The sequence below is a fragment of the Triturus cristatus genome, chromosome 3_1, assembly GCF_964204655.1.
Source record: "Triturus cristatus chromosome 3_1, aTriCri1.1, whole genome shotgun sequence".
Lineage (NCBI taxonomy): Eukaryota > Metazoa > Chordata > Amphibia > Caudata > Salamandridae > Triturus > Triturus cristatus.
The window spans coordinates 481,196,194-481,217,567 of record NC_140583.1 but is presented as its reverse complement, the minus strand read 5'-3'; the positions used below and the strand labels follow the sequence as shown (position 1 = coordinate 481,217,567).

Sequence of the window (21,374 nt, the reverse complement as noted above, 5' to 3'; positions counted from 1 at the left end):
GACTGCTTAAATAAGTTGCCAAGTCCAAAAGCAGTAATGACGAGCTTTGGAAGGTGGTTAGATTCAGGTCTAATGATGGAGCACCAAGAAAAAAAACACTTGCAGCTAACTGCATCGGCCTCTTGAGACTACTAAGAAAGGTCTAAACCTCCTTCCTTTCGTAGCCAGGAGAATAATTGTTCCGGCTCTCGTCATCTCCCACCTTGATTAGGGCAACGTTCTTTATCTGGGCTCTCCTCGGTATGTGACAAAGAGGTCCCAGACATCCCAGAACGCCGCTGCCCGGTTCCTGATGAATCTTCCCCGACATCAATCTGCAAAAGTGGCCTTGAGGGACTTTCATTGGCTCCCAGTTGAGGAGTGGGTCTAATTAAAAGTCTTATGCATTCTGCATAGGTCTCTACACAAGAAAGGGCCGCTCTTTTGAGATCACCTGTTATTCCTTATAACCCTGGAGGGTCCTAGAGATCTTCACAGCCAATCTGTTATAGGTCCTCAAATACAGTAGAGCCTGCTGGGGTGACACTCTTTTTCCAACCTAATTCCCATGCTGTGGAATGTTCTCCCCTTTGACCTTTGCTAGCTGTCATGCAAGCTCTCCTTTCGCAAGTCAATGAAAACATGGCTCTTTGACAACTAACATTCTGACGATTACGTCTGTATGATGAATGTTCTAACACTGGAAGGCCTTTTGGTAGCAATGCGCTTTACAAGACATTCAGCGAGTACATGCACATTCAGGGAGTATATACAGTGGATGTACCACAATTCTGCCTCTCCCTCATGTACCTTTCCAAACCCCACACCCCTCCTCCCACAGTCCATTGTTGAAGGCTGCTGCTGTGCAGCGCGTCTAAAAAACTTTACCAATGGCAATAGGTCTTGCATAAGCAGCAACTATTGGCTGTGCCAATAGTTGTTTAATAAAAGGCATTAAGACAGTCTTCTTAAACTAAAATATAATTCTATGCTGTCCCTAAAAGAAGAAAAATATTTGTAACCAATATTTTTGGTTAGAGCTCTTTTTATTAAAAACATTCTTCTGGTATTCCACACATCATTAGAAATTGTATGAAATGTATAAACCTAATGTGATACCCATGAAGAACTAGGGTTATAAGCACTATCAGGCACATGCATCAAAGGAAAAACCGGTCGCAAACGGGCAGATTCTCAGAATCTGCCCCTTTGCGACCGGTATTTTTGCATTTGGGATGCATCATCCCAAATGCAAAAATCGCAATTTAAGGAATCTCTAAATTGCAATTACTTAAATTGCGATTGCATTTAAGGAATCCCAAATTGAGATTCCTTAAATGCAATGCATTAAAGTAAAAAAAATAGCGATTTCGCTAATAGGGGGAGCAAATTACCATGAAGTTGAACTTCATGGTAATTTGCAAAAACTTTGAAAAATGCACTTTTGTGTGCATTTTTCAAAGTTTCATGTTGCACACACACATGCCCTTAGAGCATGTGTGTGTGCAACATATGTGCACAGATCAATTTCAGGGGTGCAATAGGGTGTCATTTTGACACCCTTGCACCCTTGAAATTGCATGAGCAATTTGCGAGTACCTACTGGTACTCGCAAATTGCTCATGCAATCTGCAATTCATTCCTATGGGCCTGGAGGCCCATAGGAATGAATGGGACGGCATTCCTTAATTGCGACTCGCAATTTGCGAGTCGCAATTAAGGAATGTGTAGGAAACGCTATTTTATAGCGATTCCTACATGCATAGGTTTTTGCAATTCCTTAAATGCGATTCCTTAAAAATCGCAATTAAGGAATCGCAAAAGTCTTTGTTGATGCATGTGCCTGTTAATGTTTTCTTTATGTAAAGTTAAATTGCAGATTCCCATTTGAACAAAGATGGTTGGTTCTTGATGGAATTTATTTAATCACATTGGAATGATTCTGAAGAAAATCTTGAAGTCTGCCCTTAAAGAGAGTTTTAGGTTCTTCGTTCATTGCACACTGAAGATAAAACTTCCCTAGATTGGAGGGCACCAATATGTATGCTGTTTCACATTAACTAGTTTATCTTTCATATCTTTAGTTCTACAAGACCCTAATCTATTACCTTCCCAAATTGGACAAAGCTCATTCCATAGGAGTTACTATGTTATTTAATGTGTATTTGTAAATCGCACTGTCACACTGGAGGGTATCTTTGCTCTGATCAGATAGGAGTCTAGCCTCGCCTTTTTTCTAAGATACAGATCTTCAGTTTCTTGCAGAATTCAAGAAGAGAGGAGGAGTCTTCCATATGTAGTGGAAGGTCGTTCCACAATTTAGGAGCGGTGTAGAAGGTCTGATTTCCAGATCAGGTTCTGTGTATGCTTGGGATTTTTGTAAGTAGGAGTTCGGCCAAGTGGGGATGCCTGGAAGGTTTGTAAAAGGTGATGTGACCATTGAGGTATAGGTTATGTAATGTTTTGAAGGTGTTAGTGAGTAGTTTAAACTGTTCGCGTTTGTGTATTGGGAGCCAGTGGAACTTCTTGAGGTGCATAATGATGTGAGTGCTACATGGGAGGTTGAGGTTGATTCTGGCTGCCGAGATCTGGATGGATTGTAGTCTCCTGGTGAGTTGCTTGCTGATTTCAGTGTAGTGGATGTGTGCTTAGTACACATTGCCACTGACAAGTGTGTGTGTGATGGTCTTGTGGGTGTTGCTCAGGAGCCATTTGAAGATTTTCTTCAGCATCTTCAGGATGTCGAAGCAGGATGCTGTTACTGCTTTGACTTGCGCGGTCATGTCTAGTTTACTATCTATGATGATCCAGAGGTCCCTGGCATGGGTACTGGGTCCTGGTTCATTCGGCCACCAGGTTAAGACCCATGGTGAGGCGTTCTTGTCAAAGATCACAACTTCTGTCTTCTTGGTTTTGAGTTTGAGACAGTTGCACGATTTCTGTTGCGCTGGAAGTCTTATTTGAAAGGGAGAGTATGAGTTGCGTATCATCGGCTCAGGAGAGGACTTCAATGTAGTGGGTGCGGATGACACTGGCCAGAGGTTTCATGTGATGCGTTGAAGAAGGGCGGGCTAAGGGACGAAACTTGTGTAACTTCAGAGATGAGATTATATGTGTCTGGAGAGTAAGGAGCCAGGCTGACTGCTTGTGTTCTTCCAGTCTGGAATGAGCAAATCCATAGGAGACCGAGTTCTTGCATTTCAGTCTTGTGTAGGTGTCGGATGAGGATGGGGTGGGAGACCGTGTCACATACTGCAGAGACCTCTAGTTGGATGAGGGGGGCCTTCACTATCCAGGGACATGTAAATGTAATCTGTGGTGGTGATGAGAATTCTTTCTGTGCTGTGGTTGATTCTTAAGCTGGAGTGTATAGCGCTGAGGAGTTGTTGCTGAGGTGGTCAGTAAGGTGTCTCTTGATGAGTTTCTCCAAGACATTAACTGGGTATGGCAGTAAGGCATTCAGTCTGTAGTTGGCAAGTGTAGGTGGGTTTCTTGAGGAGTGGGAGAACAGTAGCGTGTTTCCAAGTATTCAAGAAGATGGCTGAAGAGATGGAAGCGTTAAGGATCTGTGTGAGTGCTTCGCTGATGAGTTGGTGGTTTCTGGTGAAGGTGTAATTAGGGCCTGGCGTCTTATGGAGCGCTGGAGTGGATAGACCTGATAGTGGCACCAGTTTCATCCATGGTGATAGCGTGCCATGAGGTCAAGGCTTTCTCTTTTATTTTTTTTTGTTTTCCAAAACCTTTATTAAGCCATCGAAGAGTACACTGCTATTCAGCCAACAACCCGGAGGCAGGCAGCTATTTTGCGAGGCGGTACTCCGCCCAAGCATTTGAGGTCGTACATTTGAACAGCAGTACAATATTTTGCAATGAACCACACAAAACAAAACTAACAGAGAGCCAGAGTCGAAAGGAAGCAAACACTGAATGGTCGAAATGTCGTAATCGTCTCACCGCTGCGCCCACAGCACACCCAGACAACGCAATCGACTGACAACCCCCCACAGAAAGCGAGCCCCAAACCCCAGATCACTTATGTCAGGCGGATCACCACGTACAGCGCACCACAGTCAAACTCCAACCTCGCCACGTCACCAAAGTCACAATCAGACCCCCTAGTCATCTTCCAACGCTGTCGTCCTAGCCAACCAATCCACCAGTGGCTGCCATATATCTACAGGCCTCGAGCGCTGTGGCAGCTGGTCCCAGAATGAAGTCAGTTGCTCCCTACAGTACACCGCCGCTCTTATCCAGGCCGCCACTTTCGGCGGCATCGTCTTCTTCCAGTGCAGCGCTACTTGACGCTTAGCAAGTAATAGCAAAAGGGCCACCAGCCTACGTGAGGCCTTAGGCACATTTCTAACGAATCCCAAGAGGGCCACAAGTGGGTCCGGCTCCAGTTCCACCCCCACAATCTGCCCTACGGTATTGAAGACTGCAATCCAGAAGTCGCGTATGGGACCACACACCCATACGAGGTGATAGAACGTGGCCTCCTTCTCAACCGCATCTCCAACAGTTCGCATCAGACCGTAGTCCCATCCTACACAGTTGTATGGGCGTACGGTAAGTCCGGTGCAGATAGTTGAAGTGCACCAACCGCAGCCTATAATTAAGGGATAGGTTTTCAAGTTGGGAGCAACAGTACTCCCACTGTTTCTCGGTAATAGATATACCCGCTTCATATTCCCACGAGGATCTGGAGTCAGTGTGCACAACCGGAGCTGTGTTTTGAGTAGCTCTATAGATACGTGTGATCAGTTTGCGCGCGGAGGAATTCGAGAGTACGTCCTCCAAGGCCGCAAGCGTCGGCGGAGCATCTGGAAACATAGGGTACCTGCCCTTGCAGGCAGACCGCAGTTGATAGTAGAGAAGAAGCTCCGAGGCCGTCGGTTCCGGTGCTGCCGCCACATCCCGCACTGTAAGGAAGGTATCGTCCGGGTACAAGTCTCCCGCCACCCTCAGACCGCAGGCCTGCGCCCGCCGCACCACCGCCGCGTCCGTCAATGGCCCCAATAGTGGATTATCCGCAAGGGGCATACTCGGCGCATATAAATCAGCAACGCCCGCACGTTTGGCAATGCTTGACCAGGCCCAGCGTACCATTTCAACAGTATCAATGTCATCCGGGAGCGTCTGTATCTCTGATACACCGCTGCGCGAAGGGGGCAGGGGGCCGCAACGTCCATCTCGATAGCCACGTGCGGCTGGTAAGGGATCGGGTGCTGCCAGTAGTGCAGGTATTGGGCCTGAGCACTGTACGCATATAGCTCCATGTCCGGGGCCGCGAGTCCTCCCTGACGGAAGGGGAGTGTGAGAAGGTTCCAGGCCACTCTGGGCTGCTTACCCGCCCAGACCAGTTCAATCAAGGCGGAGCGGAGCCGGCGGAAGAACGACTTAGTGAGTGGCACGGGGATGTTTACGAATAAGTAAAGAAACTTAGGAACGACCACCATTTTAGCAATTGCTATGCGGCCCATCAGAGATAGCGGCAGCGCCTTCCAGCGCCTCACCTTACACTCCAGCCATTCCACGGCCACCCCAAAATTGGCCAGCCATATGTCCTGCACCGATCGGCTAAACCGTATGCCCAGGTATTTAATCTCATCAGTGACCCAGTCAATCGGGAATTCCATATGGCATTGACTCGTACCGTCCGTCAGCGGGAACATCGCCGACTTCGACCAGTTGATATCGATACCCGTGAGGCCACTGTATCTTGTCATCTCACGCATCAGTGGGTCAAAGTTTTCCGATGGATTCAACATATATATGGTTATGTCGGCGGCGTACATAGACACCAGCAGGCCACGCGACGTGAAGGCGATACTGTGATGAGTGTGATGTTGGCGCAAACGGGCCGCCAGCGGCTCCGTCGCAATGGCGAACAGCAATGGTGACAAGGGGCAGCCCTGCCGAGTCCCTCTGGTTATGGGGATCGGGGCAGACGTCTGACCATTAACCCGCACCCTAGCCGTCGGGTCATTATAGAGTATTCCAATACGCCTGGCAAAGGAGGGGCTAAAACCCATGCGAGTGAATAACGCCCGTAGGAATTTCCACTCTAATGAGTCGAACGCCTTAGTGGCGTCAAGCAATGCGGCCGCGGCCTGCACCTTGGGATCCAAATAATGCAGGAGCCCAAACAGTACTCTCAGATTGTGGGAAGTGGACCTCCCCATTTCAAATCCCGAATGATCGGACAACGCTATCTGCGGCAGCATAAATTTCAGACGGTCAGCGAGTAATTTCGCGTAAATTTTGGCGTCAAGATTAATTAGCGAGAGTGGGCGATATGAGTCCGGGTTTACAGGATTTTTGCCAGGTTTAAGCAGAGTGATGATAAGGGCCTCTCGCATCGAGGGAGGGAGGATGCCCAGCTCCATCGCTTCCTCAAAAACTCTGTGCAATCGCGGGACAAGTAGGTCTGCATATTCCTTGTAGAAGGCCGCCGTCAGCCCGTCGGGGCCTGGTGCCTTGCTGAGTGGCATAGCGGCTATCACCGCTCGAATGTCCTCCTGCGTGAAGGGTAGGTCCATATATTGTCGGGCATTATTACTGAACCACGCTAGTGCTATGGTGTCCAGGTAGTCACTAATAATAGTGTCGTCAGGTGTCACCTTAGAGGTATACAAGACCTTATAGTAATCTGTCATTACTGTCAGTTTAGCCGGAGGGTCTCGAATCACTTCACCCCCAGACCCATGTAGCTCCAAAATATGCTCCGACCCACGTGGCGGGCGCAGCATGTTGGCTAGTGTTCGTCCAGCACGATCACCCTCGCCATAACGTCTGGCCTGAGACTCCTTGGACAAGAACGCGACCTCCCTTTCCGCCTCCTCTTGATACATGGTCAGTTTCGTCCTGAAGGCTGCACTCGCCCCACCAGAAGGGGCCGCCATCATCGCAGCTTCAAGCTGGGCAAGTTCAGATTCCATCTTTCTCAGGGTATCTCTTATGGAGCGCAGGACCCCAGTTTTTAGCGCCATGCAATGACCCCTGGTTACTGCCTTACAGGCCTCCCAGAGCACGCCAGATGAAGCTACTGAGCCCTCGTTAAGCGCGAAGTATTCCTCCAGTCTTTCCCGCAAAGAATGCTGGAAGACCTGGTCGCGCAGCGCACGGGAGGGCAACCTCCAACTAAACGGCTGAATGTACTGCGGCGGCGTGGATAGCGTCAAGCACACCGGGCATGATCAGAAAGAGACCACGGCATGTGAGTCACCTCTAACACCGATGAGTGCAAATCTCTGGACAGCAGCCAGAAGTCCAATCTGGACCAGGCCGCACGATGAGCTGTAATACACGTACCGGCGCGGGCCTCAGGGTGCAGTGTCCTCCAGGAGTCCACCAGCCCTGCCTCCTGCATAATGTAGCCAAGCGCCTCCGACGCCCTGGGGTGATGTTCCCGAGTTGTGCCCTGCCTATCTTTAGTATCTGACAGTACCACATTATAGTCACCTCCCCACAATATCGCTGCCGGACCACAGGTCCGCACCCTATGCCACAATTCCTCGTAGAACTCTGGATTATCGTCATTCGGGCCATATACATTCACCAGAATCACTCTCGCGCCGCACAGCGAACCAACCAACAGAACATACCTGCCCCCCGTGTCCCTGATTTCCTCATGCGTCCTCCAGTGAAGCCCCTTTCTGATGAGTATCGCCACCCCTCTGGAGTAGTTAGAATAGTGAGCGTGGACTACCTCACCCCATCGATTATGCCTGAGCAGCTGCGCAGCGTTGGCCGTCAGGTGCGTCTCTTGCAGAAGGCAAATGTCCGCACCTTTTCTAATTAGGAAGGCCTGTATCAGTCTCACTTTGCGTCTGTCATTCATACCCCGTACATTCCAGGTAATACACTTTATGCTATTCACAGCACCAGGCGTGTTAACAAAGTTCGGGCAAGCTTCAGACATATACCAGCCCCCCAGGCACCCGGCCACTTTATGCCGAAACGCAAAGCAAGCATTACCAGCCCAGCGGGTCTCAACATATGGGGGCGGCCATGCTTCAGCAGTCTGGAAGCCCGCCGACAAGGTGGGGAACACCAGCACGGCGACGAGCATTGAAATAAAACTCGATCAGGCCATGGACCTGTTCCTCGTTGCGTCACTACCGGCAACCCTTCTCTGATAGACAGCACACATCCCACCCGACCATCCGGGCATCCTGCCCGGCAAATGCCAGAACATCTCTTGCTGTGTGACTGTCGACATGGCAGCGTACAGTGCACAATGTGCGATTCAATAGCAGTTTTCGCCTCCTCTGACCCAGCTCTGAAACTTAAATAGAACTCAACAAAATCCCCCAACCAACACCAAACCCCAACCCCACCCGCTCCAACCCCCCAATCAGGTTGTGCAATGACCTCCCAGGTCTCCCTCCCAACTACGACAACTGTAACTACAGTCCTTAGATGTGAACGGTGAATGGGAATCATCCCTTGAGGTACGCAGGTTGGCCACCCACAAGCCCTGTACTCATGACAGGGCGATCGAGCGCGGGCCTAGTGTACCAGCTCAAGGACCCCCCCCCCGATCCCGCAGTCCTACTTAGCTCCCTTCCAGCATCTGAAATTGATCCTCCAGGGAATTCAACATTCACTATGGCCCAGCCCGGTGCGGACAGGCGATACCCAGCGACTTAACAAGAAGCATACATGAACGGTCATTCAACATCACTTAGCCTGTCCCGCTGGTCCGGGTCATCTGCAGGTGCCTGAGTCTTTTGGTCCTTTACCAGTTGTTTGGCATATTTCAGAGCCGCCTTCGCGTCAACAAAGAAGGACGGTTTACCGGGACCTTGGACCCGGAGTTTTGCAGGGTAGATGAGGGAGTATTTGGTGCCCGCCTGTTGAAAGAGTTTCTTCGCCGGCAAAAATTCCCTTCGAGCGGCCTGAACCTGCATCGTGTAGTCCGGATATAATGCAATGTGGTTGCCCTTGTATTGCAAGTCTGTCATGTCTCTTGCCATCCGTAAGATCACGTCCCGGTCCCTATAATTTAAGATTCGTGCAATAATAGGCCGGGGCGGTGCACCTGGTTTAGGCCTGGGCCCCAAGGATCTGTGAGCCCTCTCGACCAGGAACATCGAAGACAAACCCGACCCAAACAGATCCTTAAGCATGTGTTCAACAAAAAGCTCCATGTTTGTTATGTCCGTCGTTTCCGCCACACCCGTGATGCGGACGTTGTTGAGCCTCGAGCGCGCTTCCAAATCCTCATTTTTCTGTTGTATGAGTTTCAGGATCTTATCCATGCCCCGCAGTTGGCCGGCAAGGCCGGTCTGATTTTCCTCCGTGTCGGCCACACGTGTTTCTAGCGATTCCACTCTTCCTTCTTGTTTGTCCATGCGAGACGTGATACCGTCCATGCGGGCCGCCAGCGCATCCATTTTGCCATCAATGCCATGTAAACTTGTTTTCAATTCCTGAAACATGGCTTTAATGTCTACATCCTGAGCACCACTCCGGTCTGCTCTAGAAGACTCAACCTCACGGTGGTCTGGGTCTGGGTCCGGCGGCTTCTGCTTGGACTTGTCGAAGGTGATTTTCGGCTGCCGCGTCTCGTCGAGGGCAGCAGGGCGGTTAGGCCTCATTGGTAGGTAAGAGGGCTGTGCCCCCAGTGTCGGGGCACCCACCGGGCACAGAGAAGCGGACCAAGCGGGGGGAGTCACAGCACAGACCGTCGGATCAGGCCGACACTCATGCAGCCGTTAACTTTCCGCATCCCAGGTCAACGCAGCACAGCGGAGAAGGCCAACCGCAGGAACGCTCCCGCACCCCGGTTAAGCGAGCATCCGGAGGGGAGAGCAAGCCAAGCAATCCCGCGCCAGAGCCAATCGATTCACTGCTCCGCGCCCCGACCCCCACCGCTCCGGGGGGCCCTGGTCCTAAGCGTGCCCTCAACAGCACTGCAGGATGGCCGGGGCAGGCACGGCAGCCGACCACGACTCTCCGATCGACGCCCCGGGGCCTCCGACCATAGAGCTCCGCCACACCACGGCGTCAGGGAAGACGGCCGCCACTGCAATTATCCGATCGGGCCTGCCACTGTTCACCGGTATGCACTCCAGGGGCAGGCGATAGAAAGAAACAAATCAAAGTCTCAGTCCATGAGGTTCGGCAACACGTGCTCCCAGAGCAGGGCCCAGCAGCGCTCGCCGAGCGCGAGCATCGGGGCCCTCCGCGCCGTCCACGGCAGTCAGCTAGCTCCCAGTGCGCCGCAGAGCGTTCGGGTCTCTCCCCTAGCCGCACCTCCAGTACACTTTCAGTGTTCCCCCACACCAGACGCCGCTGTCCCAGCCTCACTGTTTCAGCCGCAGGGGGTGAACATCCGGCGGGGCGCGCGACTCCTGGGGCGATCGAACAGCCCCCGCCGCACCCCTCAGTCAGGTTTCGGGCCCTCCACACGCAAGGCCCCGGCTTCCGCGACCGTTGTAGGCCGCCGCGTCTCCGTGCGTCCTGCGGGCCGCTCTCCGCCCACGCGTCTCCGACGGGGTCAGAACAGCCAGTGCACAGGGCAGACACCCCGGTCTACCGTCTCAGGCGGGGAGGTCCGAGCCCGCACCCAAGTACAGCAAATAATTGAAGGATTTCTGTGCTCGATCGGCGGAGCTGCGGTTTCAGGCAGCCATTCCACTCGGCAGCCAAGCCACGCCCCCCAGGTCAAGGCTTTCTCTTAAGTTGCGACGGGGAGTCGAGTTGCGAGGCCAGCAGGGCCCAGGTGAGGGTCAAAGTTACTGTATACAGAGTTTGTCTTGCTGCAGAAGAATTATGGTAGCTTGTTATAGAGGTCTTTAGATGGGGTGATGCTTTTGAAGGTTTCAGCTAATGATGTGAAGTCTTTCACAATGGCAAAAATCTATTTACTGCTGTTGGTGCTGGCGCCAATGTGGTCTGTAAGTGCAGTACCCTTGTTTTTTTCAGATCTGTTGGTGTTCGCATCACAGGGCGGATTTTGAAGGTGTTCTTTTCTATGAAGTCTTGGTTCATTCTCCATCTGTGTTGCAGTTGTTTGCAGTGGCTCTTTGTTATCCTCAGTTTCTTTGTAAACCAGCTGGCTTGTGGTATGGATTTCGTGGTTTTGCTGCTCTTGAGGGGGGCCAAGGTGTCAGCGCAGTCGGTGATCCAGCTGTTTAAGGTTTTGATGGTTAGCAGAAGGCTGCTGGTGTGTTCAGACCAGTGTGCAAAGAGAGCAGCGGTCAGGTCTCCCTCTGGGATGGCGTTCTTGTTTTAGAGGGTAGGTGAGGTGTTGGCTGGCCTGTGGTGGTGCGGGATGGGGGATGCTGAACCTGACAGGATGTAGTCTGTCTAAGTGGTCACTGATGCCGTGTCGACTACAGTGTTGTCGATGGAGGTGAAAAATGGATCCAGGAGTTATCCGATGGAATGTGTGCGCTCCGTCACGTGTTCAGTGAGGCTGAGGTTTTCTAGCAGAGCATTTGAGTTCAGACCAGCGCAGTCTTGCAGGTAGAAGTTCAGAACTCCAAGGAGGATGAAGGCGCTGGAGTTGATGAATGGTGCCCAAACTCCGTGATTGTGCTCGCAAGTGAAGTTGGTGCATGGTGGTCTGTAGATGAGGGTTCCTCTCAGCGTGAAGTTGGCTGTCATGTGCAGTTTGAACGCAAGGTGTTCCTTGTTGCTGGGAGATGTGCCCATGATGGTGGCGCCCTTGAAGATGATGCTGACTCTGCATCTGGGCTTGTGCTGACAGTCATTCCTGGCAATCTTGTAGCCTGTGGGTATGGTTCTAGGGATGTTAGGGGGCAGCTGCTGGGGTCATACCGATTTCCATTAGGAATTACAGGTGTGGGTTTGGTGGTGCATTAAGTCCCACATCTCTGTGGTATGGTGTTTGATGAGTGAATGGGTTTTAAGGTGCATGCATGAAAGTGCTGAGTGATTACTCACTTTTTCATACCGGACTACACAGTGCCAACCGTATCTGCTGGGTGTACGGTGACATGAGCTGCCCTTCCAGTCCCATTACGTAAGGCCTGTTTTACTTTCTAACACTTTATGCCATGGCTGTTGCTTATACTTATACTAAATAAATTCTCACATGTACAGTTAGTGATTACATTAACTTATGTTCAAGCTCTAATCTTTAAAGACTCACACATTGCCCAATCCATTCATCAATTGACTAATTTAATGCTTTGTATAGTGGTTTGCCCATGTGAGGATGAGAGCGTGAAATTATGGTTCTGTTACAGTGAGCGAGGCAAGTGTTGGGTGTGGAAGAGGTGCATGAGAATTTGCAGGAAGCGCAGGAGAATGCTACTTCATTGTTATGAGAACTCGCAGCAACACAGTGAGTGGCAGCTGGGGGTTGAAAGCTTGTAGAGTCACAGCAGGGTAGCGGTGGGTGTTAAGAGGGCCAGGATTCCTTACTCTGGATGCTGATGGGTCACAGACTGGCACAGAAAGCTTGTCTTTGACTCCCAGCAACACATCTGCACTGTGGCCACCATTAAGTGATCCTGGGAAGGAGGAGGAGAGCAGGGGGCAGTGTGCAGCCTTTGCAGTTCTTCAAAGATGTTTACTGAGAAATCTTTTGACCACCATTAATATTCCTAAACTGAATTTCTACTGGTCTTTTGACTGTTTCAGAATATATATTCACTTTGGGCAAGGTTATCTTTGCGCATTGAACATTACACATTGGGCTTGGCTACCAGCATCTTGCAAATCCCCTTCGTAATATATTTCCACATATTAACATCGTGACTCCATTTGAAAGGTTGCTACTTAGGATGCTCTAGTATAAATATTTCAAATGTTTATTCATATAACCAACTTTTATCTTCTATTCGTGACTCAGTCCAAGACTTTTATTTTGTATCTGGCAATTTGCACATATTGCAAACTGAAGTGATGTACTCTAACCTTCAAGTGTTTTTCTTTTTTATAAAGCTGCGTGGAATCATTTCTCAGTTTCCATAAGGTTGTAAGAGTCCCAAACGTCTATGACCCTGATTGATTTAATGTATGGACAAAGAGGTACCAGCTGGGTAGCTATTGTTTTTTGATGCATTATTGTAGATTTTATTGTGGAGCTTGTTTATTTTATCTGAAAGAGACTGTTAGTTATAGATTCCTTACCTTAGAATTTCAACCAGGCATCAGACTGGATCCGGCGAAATTGTTTCTTAGCAGTACCCCTGCGCGTCGGTGGGTGACGTCAGTCGACTCAGAGTCCATCGTCTGCTTCGCGGGTCGCCGGGAGGATGTGCAGTGCCTGCTTAGACGCCGCCCCTGCGCGCTGACGTCAGTGCTTTCTTTTTATGCACCCGTCTAGCTCAGATCCAGAGAGAGCTACCCCTTTAGTCAACTTTTGACTAACCTTTTTCGACTTTTATTGAGTCTTCGACTACTGGTGCACGAGGGATGTTCCACTGTCGGACCGGGTTCTAGCCTTGCAAGGACATCCACAGGCTGATGTCTGTGATTGACCCGCACTTCGTGTGCCTTTGGTGTCTGGAGCGCGACGTTGTGCTCCGACTGCCGGGCCATAAATCTAAAGTCTTTGTGGGAGCGGTCCCGAAAGCTCTTGAAGGATCGGAGGTCAGATCTGTGTCGCTCCCGGTCTTATTAAAGAGGAAGGACTTGAGGCCGCTCCCGGTGCCCCACACCTCATCGCATTCAAAGTCTTCGAAATCCTCGGTTAAGTCAAAGCAAAGGAAGAAGGCAAAGAAACACCGGCCATCTTCACCTTCTTCCTGTTGATTTGGTGATGCAACGCGGGATCCGGAGCGTTGGTGCGCTAAGGCTCTGTCTCTGGTGCCTCCCCCCATTTCCATGAGCCGGAGCGTCCCCTGCCTAACTTCGTACGTTTTACGAAGCCCTTCAATGTATCTTTGTCAAGCCCGACTCTGCCGGAGTGCCTCCGGTGCCCCTCGGAGCCGGTCAGGGGTCCTGGGCCTTCGATGCCAGCAGCCCCAGCGCTGGAGGGCCACGCGGATCCAGATCTGGATCAACACCGGTTGATCTTACCCGACCTTCCCCGATGCCAATCCTGGCAACGACGTTCCCAGTGCTGGCCATGCCCCCGGCCGACAACATCCCCATCCTCACCCCTGAGATAGACCCAGAGCCGGACCAACGTCGGTAGACATCGAACCGGACTCCGGAGGGTACTTTTGTTCCCCTGTTCATCCCTGGTGTTCCCTTATTTTTTTTATCGTATTTTACAGAGTTTTATATAGCGTGAACTTGACCTGAATCAGGTATCAGAGCGCTTTACATAGCACCAGTTGCATTACATGAGGACACATTCATTTTTCATAGGCACAGGGAGATTAAGTGATTTGCCCATAGATTCGAGGTCGAGCGTCCTAGCCATTAGGCCAACTCCTCTCCCTATCGCCCAGAAGGTGGTGATGAGGATTGGGCGGGATCGCTGGGCCCTTTAGTTGACCAGCTGGAAGAGACGGACCTGCGTGACGCCAGTGATCCGGACACCTTCCCAAACCTTGGCATGCTTTCTCTCCCTACCGTGGCTACGGAGGAGGGAGCGTCATACGCTGTGGTGGTGAGAAGGTCGGCCGAGGTCTTGAGCCTTGAGCTCCCTTCAGTGGCGGTCAGGACCAACCTCCTGACAGAGTTGCTTCAACCTGCGGCACCTCCTCCAAACCCCTATAGCCCTTCAATGAAGCCCTCACTAACGTCCTTCTGGGCACCTGGTACAAGCCCAGCACAGGGGCTCCTATGGAAAGGACGATCAACTGCCACCATCCGCCCGGCCCCGGGCGACCCAGTTTTCCTCACCTAACACACTTTCCCTGCGAGCCTGGTGGTCCAGGCCTCTTTGTCCAAGGGCGCATTCCCTTCTGCCCCCTCCCCCCCAAGATAGGGAATCGAAGAAGCTGGAACACCTTGGGAAGCGCATGTTCTCTTTCTCCAGATTTGCACTGCGGTCTGGGAATAGCGCGTCTCTTGTGCCAATACTCTCATACCATCTGGGTTGCGCAAGTGCTGCCTCAGTGTCTGGGGGAGGCCTGGGCCATTCTCTCCCAGTCAGTGACGGATGGGAGAGACGCAGCCAAATTCACAATATATTGTAGACTGGATACCTCTGATTCACTAGGCAGAACGATTGCCATGTCAGTAGCCCTTTGGTGCTACGTCTGGTTGAGGATGTCTGGCTTTTCGAGGGATGTCCAGTCTTCAGTAATGCCCTTTGATGGCCGCCGCCTTTTTGCGACAAAGCGGGCTCGGGGCTGGAGCTCTTTAAAGATTCTCGGGCTATGGCCAGATCTTTGGGCCTCGCTGAGATGTCTTGTCCACTCCAGTATGCCTTTCGCCCCTTTCTTAGCCTCGGAAGGGGCACCCAGCCATGTCCGGCACAGTCTAGCCACTGGTCCACGCAAGCTGTCAAGGCTCTACGTGTCCACGGATGTGGGCCCAGTGACCTTGCAGGTCTAGGAGAGAATGGGCAGGCCAGTCCACCCTTTCCTCCCCTGCAGCAACCTCTAAGCCTTCCTAGTCCGACCCTTCAGGTCCATCAACAGCTAGTGGGCGGCAGCATTCGCAATCACCTTCCCCAGTGGCAATCCATCACTTCAGACAGGTGGGTTTGCCAATAATCTGAAGGGGCTACTCTCTCCGCTTCCAGACTACCCCTCCCTCCATGCCACCGTCTTTTGATCGCATGTCGTAGGATCATTTGATGCTTCTCCGCCAGGAAGTTTCAGCTCTCTTGGCCAAGGGGGCTATCGAGAGGGTCCCTGCGCTAGAAGAAGGTTGTGGTTGCTATTCCTGCTACTTTCTGGTGCCCAAGAAGGACAAAGACCTTTGTCTTAAGGGCTACCTTGCCGCTACTTCTGCTTTTCTTCAGCTACCAGACCAGCCTTCTTTATTCAAGTACCCTATTGTACATAGATTTTTTAAGGGCATTACTCATCTTTCATCTTTCTCCCATAATGCACCAGTGGGACTTGAACCTCGTTTTAACTTCTCTTATGTGTGATCCCTTTGAGTCCCTTCACAACTGTCCTCTCAGGTGCCTCACTCTGAAAAGTGCCTTCCTTGTTGCCATCACTTCTGCTCACAGGGTGAGTGAGGTTCAGGCTCTATCTTCCAAGCCCCCTTTCTTCTCTGTGCATCCGGACAAAGTGGTGCTTAGGACGAGGCCCTCATTCCTTCCTAAAGTGATTACACCTTTTCACATTGGACAAACAATCACTTTGCCTACTTTTTCCCCACCTCTGCACCCTTCCAAGGAGGAGGAGAGACTCCACCATCTGGACCCTAAAGGTGTGCTGTCCTAACTTGATCGCACAAAGGATTTTCAGGTGGATAATAGGTGCCAAGAAAGGTCGGGCTGTTCAAAAGCGTACCATCTCTCAATATGTTGTCCTTTGGGGCTATGTGCTCATTCTACTAGAGCTACGGCAGCAACCACTGCATTGGCATGTGTAGTTCCACTTCTTGGCATCTGTCAGGCAGCCATGTGGCAGTCCTTGAACACGTTCACCAGACATTACTGCCTGGACACCCAAGTCCGGAGGGACGGCTATTTTGCGCGTTAAGTCCTCCAGGACATTCTGGTGAGAACTTAGTTTGCAGACCCTCCTTTGGGGTTTGTATTGCTGGGGTATCTATTCTAAAGTAAGAAATCTATAACTAACAGACTCTTTCAGATGAACTAGTTACTTACCTTTGGTAGCGATGTATCTGTAAGAGACATATGTTAGTTATAGATTCTTTACTGCCGCACCCATCCTCCCCGCTCTGTGAACGGACTTGTAGGGATTGAGACTCCCTTGCAGGACCCTAGTTGTTGCGCACCAGTGGTCAGTGTATTTCATGGCTCTGCGCTTCTGATGTGGAAAGTCGTGTCAGATCTGATATCAGCGTGCAGGGGTGTCATCCCGGTGACCACGACGCCGATGGCAGACGCGAAGTCGACTGACGCCACCCTCCGACGCGCAAGGGTACTACTAAGAGAAAATTTCTCCGGATCCAGTCTTACGCCTGGGGGAAATTCTAAGGTAAGGAATCTATAACTAACATATGTCTTTTACAGATACTTTGTTACTGAAAGTAAGTAACTTGTTCATCTGACCGAAACTCGAAATGTGCAGTACAAGTTGTATGCTACGAAACATGAATACTGTTGAGTATATTGTGTGAGAATGCATTTTTTTACTTTGAAAAAGAAATCATGGTTATGAAAAGAATCTACTTTCAAATGTAATTTTAATGACTGAGTATTTTCCTGCTAGCTTTACATTGTATCATATGTTAATGTTTATTAAACCGCTTTTTCTCTTTGTTAGATGATTCGAATGCCAGTTTACCAAAAGACATAAGCAACGTACTGGCTGGAGTCTCAGAGATGGGTTTTGATGCTGATAATTCATTTCAACTGGACGATGAGCTCAAAATTGAACCCTTGAGTCTAGATGGACTCAGCATGCTGAGTGACCCTGATATGGTTTTACCTGACCCCTCAATAGAGGACACTTTCCGGTCAGACAGGCTGTGAACAAGCACCAAGAAATAAATATTTTTCAACCATAAGACTGTTGGCTACAGCAATGTTAGGTGTGACTCTCTCTGAAACTACAAGAAATACAGTGATATGATATGTTGGATGAAGAAGGCCAGTCTTTACTGGAACTGTGCTGCAACAAAAATGGAATAAGACTTTTCAGATATATTCCGATTATTATATCGGTACAGCTGGTAACAAGAGGATCAAGTTTTGATTTCTACCCAACCGATTATATTGAACACAACTGTAAGTGACTTCTGATTGTCAACAGCCTAAGATACTTTCAATAGAGTAACTAATCCGAACCAGACAATTGCAGGAGCTGTTACCCTGTAAACCTGCCAGTTTATCGTTATTTGGCTGTTGATGGTCTTACTGATGTAAATTTGAAAACTTCTAAGGGTATGACGGAGCCAGTTATGCAATGAAGGCCAGTTATTATATTTGTTGAGATGAAAACCTTTGACCTCAATGAAGGATTGAGAATGTCCTTCTGGTGTAATGCAGTAAAAAATTGTTTCGCATTCAAAAGATGGTTCAGCTAGCCCTGTATTCCCTGCATATTGTTTCCCATTTCTTTCTGGAAGGAAAGATTTCTATTCAGACTTTGTGCCTTAGTTCAGTCTTCTTTTTTCTTCAACTTAAGTACATTTAGCATCCATCAGTTTGCTCATACCAATTTTGATTCTTAAATGAGTATAAACACCGCATTTTCTGGTGAAGGTAATTGTTTTCACCACTACCTCTCCTCAACTTATGATAAGCACAGCATAGATAGTTGAGGAAATTGGCAGGGTGCTTGGTGTCAATTTCCTTTCCGTCCAAAACTGTTTGAGATTCCTAAGCCTAGTTTTATGGAACACCAGGCCATTTTAGACTTTATCTCTCGCTCTAATTCCTTCATTTTCTTTTCTCTTGTGGTGCTCAGTGTCGTGATTTTTACATGCTGTTTACTCCAGCAAAACAAAATACTGTAGTGTAATTCAAAGCCAGACGCAAGAGAATTATCTGTGTATGGCCTTCAATACTTTACGATATTGAATTGTTTAATGCCAAATCAGATTGACAGGGTTTCAATGTTTTGACTCATTAGTGAAGGGGATGTAATTGATACTAAACGTTCAACGCCTTTTCTTACACCATATCTGTTGTACTGTCTGCTCCTATAATACATTAACCCTCCAATCATCTTCCTTGGATTAATCCAAAGAAGATAGCCTTTTCACCCGTTTGCTATATTGTTTCCTAATCTTTGTATTTAATATATTGCATCATCCAAAGTTACAATTTTTTTTATTTCAGTAATATGGAGCCCCCACATTGGCAAATGTATCTTATCGGACATGCTTTGAATTATCCGTCTCCATTTTAGACTAATTCAATTTGTGGAGCTTCTGATTGATTCCAGACACTGAAGAAAGTTAATTTCTGTGTGCCCAGAATGTTATCTCCCCTACAGCAGTGCCATGTTCTGATTTAGATCAACAAAAGGGAGCAAATTGCATGTCCAGTTTCGCCATTAGTTTGACCTAGATGAGATCTCTTCTTCTTTATCATCATGTGCTCTCTCCTTTCTGACAACAATAACTGTCTTTGTCTCTGATTCATAAGCTATTATTAATAACTGTATTAACCTTAGTGTATGTTGAAGTTGGTACTGAGGAAGAAATTAACATAGAGTAATACAATGAGCTGGAAGCTTTTTTTTAAAACAAATTAGTTACCTCAGTTGTTTCATGATCATGCATGCAATGTATTGGAATGTATCATTATCCAAAGTATTTAATACATAACATCACAGTTAGGCAGGCACCAGAGAGAATATTTAAATGGGTGCTTGCCATGAAAATTGCATTATTAGCAAGAAGTAAGAGAAAGGTAATCTAAATACAACCTTACTCTGTACTCATAAGTGTTCACTTCAGTGGAAATTGATACCAATGGTGATGTAGCAGAAAGGGACAATATTTCTTACAGTATGACCCAGAAAGAATAAGGCCTACAGCTTTTCAAATATGAAGGATTTTTTAAGAAAACCTAAAGAGCGAAATGTTGTGTAGATCACAACAGTTATTGCAAATACTTGTATTTGGGAAAAGGAATGGCTGTGTCCATCAAAATATAAAATCAGAGCACCATTACTGCAGATAGGATACATATTACAACAGCACTAGTTTTAAACAAATAGGCATTGTCGGAGTTGATGTTGGATTATCAGTTATCACTGCTGTTTTAAGCTTAATTAAAATGTCTATGTTGTAATCGTTTTTTTTTTATACCGTTAATTGGTCCCTGAGTCATACACCACCATAAAAAGTAACAGTTGGGCTGCTATGAGCATGTAAAAAAGTAAGGTGCCCCTCCTCCCCCTGTGATCAACACATTCACATTTATGTTTCAAAATACCTCAGATTGCATCCCTTTCCTTTCCCAGATTCTGCTTCTAACTTGTACACAGATTGCCCATTGACACATTGTGCCATAAAGACCGACACACACAAATATTTTGTAATGTTCCAGCACAATGACCTGGACCCCACACTGGTGTGGATACTTAGTAACCTCCTCTTGGTCCTAGGACCACATTTGTCTGCGTCCTGAGTACTATTCACCAAAGTACATTGCATTGCACCAGCTTAAGGGTAAGGTACTGCAGAGACCAATACTCTCTTAATCGACATCGTGCTTTGGATATTCTGTCTGACATTTAAACTGTTTTTGTGAGTTATCCATACTATACATAGGACTGGAACCTATTATAATAAAATAGAAAATGCCAACTGCAAAATACAACCTTTTAACTTATTGAATTGCTTTTGAGGAAGACCGGCTGAGGCAGTAAACACAGTGATCCACAGCCAGTGAGCCAGAGTTTAGCAATAGTGGATGGGATTCTTCATTTTTTTCAAGCAAACATTTTGGTGTCTTCCGAAAGGCACTGAACATATATGTTGATCAGTGGATCCATAAGTAACGATTTATCTTGGACCGTCTTGACTTTCGTTGTTAATTGATATGTCTAAGAGAGCTGTCTGCTCCCAAATTGCTCCTAAAAAAATACATTTAAAAAAAATATCATTTTGGATCTCCTTGTACTGTTTATTTTTCAAGTTAAATGAAACCTGACATTTGGAAACAAATTTTCAGAAAAATGTCTTGACGTTCAGATGCGTATTGCTCTTTTCTCACATATTTTCTGTGTTGATTGGCCTGTGCTTTCCTACAACTTATCAGATTATTTACTGATAGATACCCTGGCTAACGCTTACCTGACTGATTTGAATCCCTAGTACCCTTCAATGCTGTGTCTTTGGTCCATTTGTGGCTGAATTGGGCTGGTAATGGCAAGCTCGCAATTATGGTGATAGTACAAGATATTGGTTCTGAATCTGTTACATCCACGGGTGTAGCTGCACTGGGTATTACTGTGACCTTATTTTAAGGAAAAGCCAATCATATACCTTAGTCAACAACCCTTTATTTTTGGGTGCCTATCTGCAATTTTGGCGAAATCTGCATTGAAGATATTAATCAATCCGAAATGTATAAATAGTGGCAAAACACCCGGGAGGGTCTCAAGGCGCTGGGGTTGCTGCTAGCTTCATGGTGATCCTTTGGTTCGAATCTCTGGGTCTGAAGCAGCTTGTTAAAGCTTAACGGACATCTTCTCAGCTACTGGGCTGTTTAAACCGCACTAATGAGAAGATGCCCCATTCTCAGCCTGGCAGGGTTTAGTAAAAATCACACACATCATTACTTCTCTCTTCATTTACAGCTCACAATACATCCCCTGTTGAAAATAGAGCCTGAGACTCTTTGTTGCATGCCCTCTCCATACCCCCTTTTCTTTTAACACCACCCTTACTATTATTATATGAGCCAGCCTGCC

The 21,374-nt window shown here is 48.3% G+C and overlaps 1 protein-coding gene across 5 annotated transcripts in view; it reads left to right on the top strand.

Moving 5' to 3' along the window:
- CRTC3 (CREB regulated transcription coactivator 3) overlaps positions 1-20,552 on the top strand; it is a 1,114,890-nt gene extending 1,094,338 nt beyond the window's left edge. For all 5 annotated transcript variants that reach the window (XM_085644305.1, XM_085644304.1, XM_085644303.1 and 2 more), the window contains one exon: positions 17,268-20,552. In XM_085644305.1, the coding sequence (XP_085500431.1) occupies positions 17,268-17,476 (209 nt within the window). In that variant the 3' untranslated portion in view covers positions 17,477-20,552. The remainder of the gene's footprint in view (positions 1-17,267) is intronic.
- The last annotated feature ends 822 nt before the right edge of the window (positions 20,553-21,374 follow it).